Consider the following 10,886-nt stretch of genomic DNA (forward strand, 5'->3'; position numbering starts at 1 on the left):
ACACTGCACTAGACTACTCATGCAGTAGGCTACAGCAGCAACTTTGATCTTTGCAGTAGATTAATTTAAGACAAAAAATGGTAAGGCAGATCATGGTTTTGTTCGCAGCTGCAACATATTCGTATGTATGTTGTCTTCTCTGACCAGACTTAGACATTTGGAAAGGGAGGGGGTCGGGGGTGGGGGGCATAGCAGCAGATGGAATGTGCTGACCTTGGCTACTGATTCACATAGGCCAATGTTCTAAAGTTCAGCCTCAGGGTGACATATTGTGGACATTCTGTCTCTGCCGCACGTCGGACTCATCCAGCTAAACGTAGTGGGGGGAAAAAATTACAGATTTGAGAGACATGGAGAAAAATGTAAGTACAAATGTGTCCTTATATTGGAAGAAATCTTCACAGTTAATAGAGCGACTTTCAAATTCACGATCAGAATAATTGGGCATGCATGAACTTTAGTCAACAAACAACATAGAAAATTGTCACGTGCTAGTGCAGCAGAAGATGATATTACTTCCTCAAGCCAAGGGACGATTACACACAAAATATATTCAATTTATGGCAGAACAGGAATTCTTGCAATCTGTTTTGTGGAGCTTTGTTAATACTGAGCTGTAACTTTATGATTTAAACGCCAGAGAGTGCTGTTCACCGCAGCAGCACTGTTTGACAGATCTTTGACAGCAGCTGCTCAGTGCTCACCAGACAGACACGGGGTATTTATTTGCCTTGTTTAGAATCTGACTGTTGAAATTGGCTTCAGTGGCAACTGTTCAGTGGCAACTGACTATGCAGAGGGTCCAATACAATATTTTCAAGTTTATAGTCATAATATTAATGATAATAATATATTCAATACACTTATATATGCCTAGAACTACAGCTGTGAGGAACATAGATCTATGTGTCTTACAAAAATGAATGGGTAAAATAAGGACTATATGCACACTAGCCAAGCGGCTTGTTGTGAATGTGAACTCTCTGAATTGTCGCCCCCGTCGGACAGGAGCTCGAGAGGCAATACTCCCCAAGTCAGTGGTCGCACAGAATGTCGGCGGACGACGTGATCAAAGCGCACGTCGCGGCGCTCAAAGAAGGTTTGGTCGTTTGTTCTAGGCTACGTTTGTTCCGCTTTACATTCATTATCAGATCAGATATTTGATTTGAACTGGCAGGAGTCTAGCGCTACTGCTGCTGAGATCTGTCAGTGTAGCCTACGTACGGACTGGTTAGACTTGTTGTGAAGGAAATACTTGCACTTGCTGCACATTATTGTGTTTATTATAGGCCTAGCCTACATCAATCAGTGCATCCCGTTCTGCTACCGACGGACTCATCTTTAATAGAATAAACTAAACAAAGGGATGAAGTGCTTGATTGATTGATTGATTGATTGATTGATTGATGTACTTTATTTAGTAAGACATGAGAAAAACAGTACATGGAAGTACAGATTCACAATACAAGGTCTACTAAACTGGAAGGCTCATAAAGCACTAAGCTTGTTTAAAATGAGATCCCCACACACTCAAATCATGATGACATAGGCTATAAGAGACCATTTAAAAATCACTTACTCTATCTTTAAGTGTCTAAAATGTCAATATTGTGAACGTTTTTGTGTGTGTTCATTTATAACGTTATCCAGGTACTGAACGTGCTCGTGGCCTGGCCCAGACCTTGTTGAATGTGCCCTATGGAGATGGAGAAGGAGAGAAACTGGATGCTTACATACCCAATACCAATTCTCTGGGTGAGTTAAGTCATCCCTTTATTGTAAATAAATAAGGTTCTTTTTGCATATCCCACTTTAGATGTAGGCCTACACTACCACTGGTTTCTGTAAACATTTGCACGCATCTGTTTCTACAGAGAGGTCATAGTAGCGGGTTGCCTTCAATATAGTGCCCCTGACGCAGTCTTAGGGTTCAGCGCCTTGCTCAATGGAACTTTGTGTGTGTGTGTGTGTGTGTGTGTGTGTGTGTGTGTGTGTGTGTGTGTGTGTGTGTGTGTGTGTGTGTGTGTGTGTGTGTGTGTGTGTGTGTGTGAGTGTGTTAGACCATAGATGCCTATATAACATCTGACAGTTTCACTTCCAACAATACTTTGTAGACTCTATTCCGTTCAGTATATTAAAAGGATAGTTCACCCCAAAATGAATAGGAATGCGGGTGACCTATTCCTTTAACAATGCATTAAAGATGTTTTATCCCCACAGTGATACTGAACTAGTTCTGTTCTGAATCTTTCTCTTTTCTGTTCTGTTCTGTTCTGTATTGTTGTCCTCTGTTCTATTATGTCATGACTAATTAATCTCCCTTGTTTTAGACATGCCCCTGGTTATCTACATACATGGAGGCTACTGGCAGTTCCTCAGGTAATATTCTTTATTATGAAAGGGCTGCACAGTATTCACTAACATATTGACTCTTATGCATCACGAGTTACTTCAAATGAAAATCTCACTGACCGTCTCTATTCACATTCAGTAAGGAGGAATCAGGCTTTATGGCAGTCCCACTGGTCCAAAAAGGTGTGGTGGTGGTTGCTGTTGGATATGACATCGCTCCCAAAGGTAAAAGGTTGACTTTTTGTGCCATAATAACTGCAGTGTAGTAGAAATTCTGACCCTTTTCTCTTCATCACTTACTTACTTCTCAGGCAATATGGACCTGATGGTGTCCCAGGTGCGTAAGAGTGTGGTGTCTGTCATTCAGCAGTACTGTCACATCAGGTACTGCAGTTTGCTTGTTCTTCCTAGCTTCACTGGCAACTCTTTTCAAGCTAATCTTAATGCAATGTGTTTATCTTGGCTGCTACAACAACCGATTCATCCTTCTTTTCCTGTTACCTGCTGTATGAGTGGTGAAAGTATTTTGTTCTTCTGAGATCCAACACATCTCTTCCTCAGTGGCCTGTACCTGTGTGGTCACTCCGCTGGTGCTCACCTGGCTGCCATGGTCCTGTCCACTGATTGGTCACAATACGACATCACCCCTCAGATCAAAGGTGAGGCCTGCCAGGTGAGAGGAGAGGGCAGGAATGAGTGTTTACAGCTTCCTTGTGTAGCTGACACTGTTATCGAGAGCAGCTTACATGAGTGAGCAGGCAGGTAGGTAGGTAAGTAGTGCCTTTCTCTCTCTTGTTCCACTGCTTTCCTCACATCTTGTCTTAGTTATCTCTCTCACTCACACACACACACACACACACACACACACACACACACACACACACACACACACACACACACACGCACACGCACACGCACACAAAAATGAACATCCCAAATGCCTCAACAGGTTTCCCGTCTACCCTTACACCCCTCAGGTGCCTTCCTGGTCAGTGGTATCTACGACCTCCTGCCTATTCTCCCCACCTACGTCAACGAGCCTATCAAGATGACAGAGTATGTTGCAGTACACGCACTGCTCTCAGTTTCGGTCTGATGCCTGATTTATACTTGGTTGCGTGTCATGTTGCGCACCAAAAATAGCAGATCTACAGTACAAGCTCACAACAGCTTGTAAATCTGCTATTTCTAGCATGCAACACCGACTTGCAACAGAGTAGAACTCAGGCTTGAAGGAACTGTTTCGTGTGATTTGTTTTTGTGTGAGCATTGGTTTTATGTGTGGTGATTTTACCTGGATAGCTCAACAAAGTTTAACCACTGAAGTCCTATTTAAAAAAAACTAGTAATTTTTAAATATCTTTTGGCAATCTTCAAGCTCACAACACGTGAGCTATTTTTGAAAAATGTCTGTTGAGTGTTCCTGATTTCTTTTTTCCTTTTGGTACTCCTTTTGCCGTTCAAGCGTATTGGAGGTGTTGCAAAGTTACAACATTTTCTTTTGTGTGTGTGTGTGTTTGTTTGTTTGTTTGTTTGTTTGTTTGTTTGTGTGTACTGTAATGTGTGCCCACTGTCCAGTGTAATACTCGTAACTATCAGTGCCTCTCAGTGTTTGTTTCCTCTGTTCTTTACAGGGAAGTAGCAGTGAGGAATAGCCCCAGTAAACTGGTCCCCCAGCTCAAACTTTCTTCCTCCAGCTGTGACATTGTGGTTGCCATGGCAAAGAACGACTCCCCAGAGTTCCGGAAGCAATCAGAAGATTACTACAAAGTTAGTATTCCATAGAGCAGTGGTTCTCAACCTGTGGTCAGGACCCCCATTTTGACAGTAAGGTGACAATTTAAGGACTTATTTTATAAGACCTTTTTAATACTGAAAGAAAAGAAAAAAGGCCATTACTGCATCAAAAGTAATCAACAAACAATACATAAAAACTGGTCAAACATTGGCCAAATTGTCAAATAATATAAGAAATAGGCAAAAAAAAACTAAATTACACCATATTTTATCTGTGGAACCGATCTAAACAAAATGTAGTGCTCAAGTGCTGCAATTCCAAGTGATTGTCAGGGTGGAGGGTCCTCAGTTAAAATATGATTATTTTGGGCGGTCATGGCCTGAAAAGGTTGAGAACCACTGCCCTAGAGCACCAGAACTGTCTGTCTACCAGCTAATGAAATGGTTACTTAAATGAGCACCTACCAGCAGGTGGCAGAAATACTCTTTTATTGGTCTCTGTGAAGGTTAGCAGGCCACCAATGTGGCAAGTTCATCATGACACTAGCCTGACAACACAGAAGTGTTTCATTATGCCCATTCGACCGTTTTCTTCTCTTCCCTTCCCTGACCTTTAAAGGCGCTGGCGGCTTCAGGAGTAAATGTGACAATGGAGGATGTGCCCAACACAGACCACTTCAATATCATAGAACAACTGGTGGATGAGGACTATCACTTAACAATGGTACTTGCCACACACACCAACCCCAGTTAATTAGACAGGGAATGCAGTCCAGTGCAGTAGTTATGATGTTTGGTTTTTTTTATTTTATATTACGGTAATATTATTACCCTAGTTATAACTGATAACACATAAAAGAAAAGTCGTACAAATAACTGTTCCTGTTGAGCAATTTTATAGCAGATGGCATTAATCAGTGTTGGCTTTTTTACCTTCTTTTCTTTCTATTTTCATACCTTCTCCATTATTTCCTCCTCCATCATTTCCTTCCTTCCATCCCCCCTATCTTCTTTCCTTATTACTTTCGTTCTTAGCTCCTGTTGAAAATGATGGGGAAAGGCTGAGAAGAGCAATTTTCCGCCTCCATTTTCTATCAACATAAACACCTCTACACAGAACTGCCTGTTACTGAGAAAAGAAAATCAGTGTTATAGTAATAATCACTGTATAGCCTATGTCATGAATTGACCAAAAAATGTCTGGTTCAGTCACCACACTCATTAATTTTATTGGCATAGTAAGCATGGCATGTTAATTTAAAAAAAAATGACATTGTATTATTTTATTGACATATTTTCTGTGTTTCTGACTATCTGTAATGCCATGACAATGAGTACTGAGAAGTTAGGATAATATGACCTCATCATATCAAGATATTGCAAATGTCATAATACAGCACATCAGGCTGGGAATTGAATGATAGTTACTGATAGGTCTAAACATCTATCTATTTTATGAATGTTGGTATCTGTTATCATATCATATTGTAGCGTGCCATCTTGGCATAACTCAAGTTTGCCTACCAATCCTATGATTTTATTAAGTTTGAGGTTGTACGGAACTTATCCTAGTATTAGTTCTCCCCTTTCCTCTAGAGACTGCATGTGTTTTGAGCTGTACAGAGCGCAGGCCCTCCGAGGTCACTGATTATCTCTGGAGGAATACAATAACAGCTCATTGGATTTAACTTGACCATCTATGACAAAGCAACAACACCTCCAGCGACGCCGGTCAGAGCCGATTCTAAGTGCTGTTCGAGACATTTGGACGCTGTTTGTCGAAGATGTCCACTGTCACACCATCACCTTGCCATCTTCTCTCTCAACCTTTGAGCTCTACATAGCCAGCTGTCATCATCAGAGCTGATAACTTCCTTTGTGTATAACTATTATGATCATTGACTGTTTAGTTAGAGGGATATTTTGCTGTACGGTGCCTCGTGTATTGATTCTCCCTCTTAATACAATGTCAACTTTTTAACTTGAGAACCAGCCTGTGTCTGTTTGATTCCGTCTCATCTTTTTTACTCTGGGTTTTCAGCTGTTTAACTAGAAAAAGGTTTTTATCAACATGGAGCAGGATTTTCATTCCCTTATCAGCTCTATCAGTTACTTTTGTCAAAATTGTCACCCACACTTGGCTAACATCTGTTAATTGTGTATTTTTGCTCTTTTCAATTATACATAGAACAACACCATATATATATTTGTAAGGGAAAAACAGTCACACAGTCCACAGTCAAGCATCTTAAAATAACTGTTTACATGATTGTTGTGTTCACTGTTATTATTGTAGGATTATGAAGAACATCAATAAATGTTGATATTTAAGACTGTCTCTGCTGATTTTTGTTCAATTATAATGGGTGTATTGGTGAGAATGGAGTTTTGCAATAAGCCTGTTTATGTGGGTAACAAATTAAATGGTCCATTATAATCCCAAAAGATGGGGTCTTGCACAACTGTGACATCATCAGTAACTTAAGCAAGACTTCATGAGAGACATTAAGCAGATGGGTAATGGTTTCTTGTGACCTTGCTGGAAAGATAAGGACATTTGTTATCACTGTCTGAACAGATGGACAAACAGCCCCTCATTTCAGCCTGGAGCAAATGGACACTGGACAGTGCTGCAACATAATGTAGGCCTATTTTCCAAGTGGCGTCCATACTTTAGTGGTGGTGGAAAAAGTGATTAAAGTACATTTACTCAACTGTGCTTTAGTACAATGTTTAGATACTTTTAACTTTACTCGAGTGTTTCCAGTTTTTGAAAATTAATAGTTCTACTCCACTACATCTCAGTGGCAAATTTTATATATTTTTTGTCCACAACAATTATTTGACAGCTTTTGTTACTATAGTTACTTTGCAGACTTATTAAAGAAAAACATTCATTAACGGATAGATTATGGTGTATTATTATGTTAAGGCAAGCTACCCAGCAGCACAAAGTAATTCATATCAGCCCACCCTTAAAGTGATGAACAGTGAACACATTAATGCATTACTAATGCCCAGTAATATGATGAACTGAAAAACTTTCCACCACTGTTTTGGCATATAGCTTGCTGGAGCTCTCCCTCTAAATAAAGGTGCTCATCAAGAGTTAAACATGGAATGGCATAGATTAGTGGTTCTCCAGGGACTCTGGGTTCTTTTAGGGGGTTCCAAATTGACCCGTACAAGTCTGTAACTTTGACAGTATACAAATGGAACCAAATGAACCCTAACGGGTCCATTTGGTTCCATTTATATACTGTCAGAGTTAAGGGGGGTCCTTGAAATCTTAAAGTTTGAGAACCACTGGCATAGACTATGTTGAACCGCTTCGTACGAAAAAGTATTATATTTAAATATTTTCGAGGGGGGGAAATGAATAGCTTTTCAGTGCTATGTCATCGTGTGAGCAGATGGGGGCAGTGGCAGTGCGTCACACAGTATCAGTAACATCCACTGAGCTACAGTGGTAACATTAGATATGATCACTGTTTGCATCAGGAAGTGAAGCGGCCGCTGGTTGACTCACACAGACCACTGTGTGCAACAAGAGATGGAGCGGCGATAGGGACGGAGGAGCACCCACCAAACTACCTCCTATCCGAACGGAACGACCAGGCGCTGCGAGAGGCCAACAACACGGAGACCATTGCTCATCATAACCGGGTAGGTAATAAACACATGGAACTTTTGAGACCCACATTTTGTTCGATAAACGTGAAAGTAAAGTGAATAATCGACTTGACAGACAGACTACCCTGACGAAGATGCATGAACGCCAGGTTGGCTAAAGTTGTTAGCTAGTGGCATTAGCCAGAATAGCTAGTGTTAATCATTTTAAACTATGTGGAACTACTTACTGTTACTTGTCTAGTGCTTTACTACTGTAACAACACTTAAAGTTGATGACGTGCTTCGTGGTAAAACTGCTAAGCTTTCCTGAGGTATATACTTTCTCTTTTACACACTTGGACACTTTTTGAGGGGTTCGTAGGTAGCAGTATAGCTGCCAAAGTTGACCAGCCCAGCTGGCGTGTCTTCGTGGCCCTCTCTCTCTCTCTCTCTCTGTGTGTGTGTGTGTGTGTGTGTGTGTGTGTGTGTGTGTGTGTGTGTGTGTGTGTGTGTGTGTGTGTGTGTGTGTGTGTGTGTGTGTGTGTGTGAGAGAGACGGGGTGGGGGGTTGGTGTGGGCCAGGGGAGGCACAGGAAAGGGAGCTGCACAGATGAACCACACACTACTTAAATAATCAATTATAGTATTTAGTCACACCATGTTATAACTAATATTCTACACTATGACAAAACAAACACTTTGAGACAGCAGAGACACAGTAGTTTGTTGCTGTATTATTAACATGTCACAGGACAGGGGCTTTAACTATGAACACATACTAGTTCTAAAGCAATAACCTGGGGGTGCAGTTGCAGGATCTAAGTGTTAAAAGGATACTTTAACTTGGGACCTACTGCTGTCTTCAGGTTATATGGCACATAATGTATGCATGAAACCTAATGGAAGCATGGCTAATATGCAGAAAGGGAAACCTAGTGCAAACACATTAGTAGTGAGGAGAGACTGAGACAGAAAGAAAAATGGGCAGATAAAAATAAGCCAGAGGTTCAGAGGACAGGGCTTGGAGGCTAAAGTGTCATGTTTTTTATGGGTTGCGTGTGAAGGGAAGCAGCATACTGGTGTCAGTATGCTCATGGGAGCAAAAATGGTGAATACGTTTCAGTGTGCAGTGCATGTGGTTGCTGCTGTGTGCAGCTCTATTGCAGTACACAGGTGAGTCTGGACAATCACTATGACTGGTTAATGATGACAGGTGTCCTCCATACCGTTGGTTGCCGTTGGCAACACTGATTATATAATAGGAACTATGGGACAGGCCACAGCTTGTCCTTGGTGTGCCTTTTTCCAGCAGGTATAGCAGGTTTTGGGTAACGTTACTGTTACTGTTACTGTTGTACCCCCACCTCCTACTGTACCTGTGTTTATTATTCATTGGCTTGCTTTAGCTGTTTCCAGAGCTTGTTGTTACTGCAAAATACATTATGACATGAATTGTTGTGCATTTAGAAAAAACTAATCTAAATCTAGGCCTAGCAGAGTATTGTTTGTTATTTCTCCTCCACTGATGGTTTAAGGATAGGGAAGGGATTATCCTGTACAACACAATACCCTGTTAAGGAGACTACTGAGGTATTCTTTCTTTCTTTCTTTTATAATGTAGTTTTCAACCTCAGCAAGTTGTTTAAATGTTAATGTACATGTAATTGCCAATGATTAACGGTGTAAATTAATTAAAAACTATGCCAATTATTATTTACATGGAAAATACAAAGACACATGGTCATTTTTATTTGAACTTCACATGACAGAAGCAAGAGATTGATGATTATCTTAATGTGAATGACGATCATATGAAAGATGGAATCTTCATTTACCCATTGTAACTCAGAGTGCAACTAAATGCACCCAATGTGTTTTAACAGAGGTGAATCCCTAAAAAATAACTTTTCTGCTCAACATGCCATTGTTGTTCCTTTCACACTACAGGATTTAAGGTTGTAAATATCGAATATGTTTGATGTTTACGATTTTAGATCGCGGAAGCTTTGAGTCAGTGACGTAAGATTATGTCTGTGAACCCTTCACATTACAGGATGATTAGGGCAGTTAATCGGTACGGACCAACCTTGAATTGGGAACGGACCAACCTTGAATTGGGAACGGACCAACCTTGAATTGGGAACGCCCCCCCCCCCCCCGCGATTGTCGGGAGGGGTGAATTGGACCAAAAGTCATGCCAATTTATCTTCTAGTGTGGGGCCAGCTTTAGTGGGAACACAGAGGTCAAATAATGTGTCCCTTGCTTCAAAGCAGAGCACTGTATCATACACTGTAGATTCCTCAGGCCATAGGATGTAGGAGGTGCCTACTGGCTAGTTAGTATTCCTATTCACACGCTCCACACAGACAATACACAATGGCCTGCAATGAATAAACAATGAACAATAAGAACATGGCCTATTTTTCCAAGATCTCCATCTCTCTTTCCCTTCCCACTTTGTTACATTTGTTTCGTACTTAACAAATTTGTTTTGTAAGCAAGTGCAATTTCACAAATGACTGATTTAAGACACTGAGTCTTTAAGACATCACTCTCTCACTCTAGATCCTTTGGTTTCTCTTTCTCTCTCCTCCCTCCTCCCCTCTTTCTCTCTCTCTGTATCTTCCAGGCTATTCCAGCTGTCTGTCCCTCTCCCCTCCAGACAGAGCTGATGATGATGATGATACCGGTGCTTCTATGATCTCATTTCGCCTGATGGTGCGAGGCCTCCACCAGGTCCTCCTGGCTGCTGCGACCTCCGACCCTCGCTTCCACCTCCGATGGCGGGCCATCACCGTGGTAGCGCTGCTGGCCGTCGCCCTCCTGGTGCTCGTGCACGGCCCTGCGGACGACGATGGCGATGACAGCGTCGGTTCCTATAGCAACAGGCTCCATGGCTGGAAATCACAGCATGGAGGTAGTGATGATGACATCCTCACCAGTCAACAAAGTCTCGCCGTTTCTGATGGAACATTTCAGAAAGTGGCGAAACGTCAACGTTACAACGACACATACCCACTCAGCCCGCCGGAGAGGACGGAGCGCGGTGTCCGGTTCCGAATTGCCGTGATCGCGGACTTAGATACGGCCTCGCGCTCCGTTGGCAAGGAGGCCACCTGGTTCAGCTACATGAGGAAAGGTCACCTGACTGTGTCGGAGACGCTGGATGTGGAGTGGGATGCCGA

General features: G+C 41.8%; 2 protein-coding genes across 2 annotated transcripts in view; both read left to right on the plus strand.

Moving 5' to 3' along the window:
• Window positions 1-945: 945 nt before the first annotated feature.
• On the plus strand, window positions 946-6,078 carry afmid (arylformamidase). Its single transcript, XM_080448842.1, has 10 exons — window positions 946-1,099; window positions 1,651-1,755; window positions 2,331-2,379; window positions 2,492-2,577; window positions 2,664-2,736; window positions 2,914-3,011; window positions 3,330-3,408; window positions 3,987-4,122; window positions 4,709-4,813; window positions 5,125-6,078. Exons 1-10 carry the CDS (start codon window positions 1,051-1,053, stop codon window positions 5,152-5,154), a joined length of 810 nt encoding a protein of 269 aa, XP_080304968.1. The 5' UTR covers window positions 946-1,050; the 3' UTR covers window positions 5,155-6,078.
• A 1,508-nt stretch (window positions 6,079-7,586) lies between these two features.
• The window catches only part of cant1b (calcium activated nucleotidase 1b), a 9,325-nt gene continuing 6,025 nt past the window's right edge, over window positions 7,587-10,886 (plus strand). The window contains exons 1-2 of the mRNA XM_080443090.1: window positions 7,587-7,755; window positions 10,331-10,881. Of these exons, the coding sequence (XP_080299216.1) occupies window positions 10,399-10,881 (483 nt within the window). The 5' untranslated portion in view covers window positions 7,587-7,755; window positions 10,331-10,398. The remainder of the gene's footprint in view (window positions 7,756-10,330; window positions 10,882-10,886) is intronic.

The sequence above is a fragment of the Gymnoscopelus braueri genome, assembly GCF_963280865.1.
Source record: "Gymnoscopelus braueri genome assembly, chromosome: 2".
NCBI classification, from domain to species: domain Eukaryota; kingdom Metazoa; phylum Chordata; class Actinopteri; order Myctophiformes; family Myctophidae; genus Gymnoscopelus; species Gymnoscopelus braueri.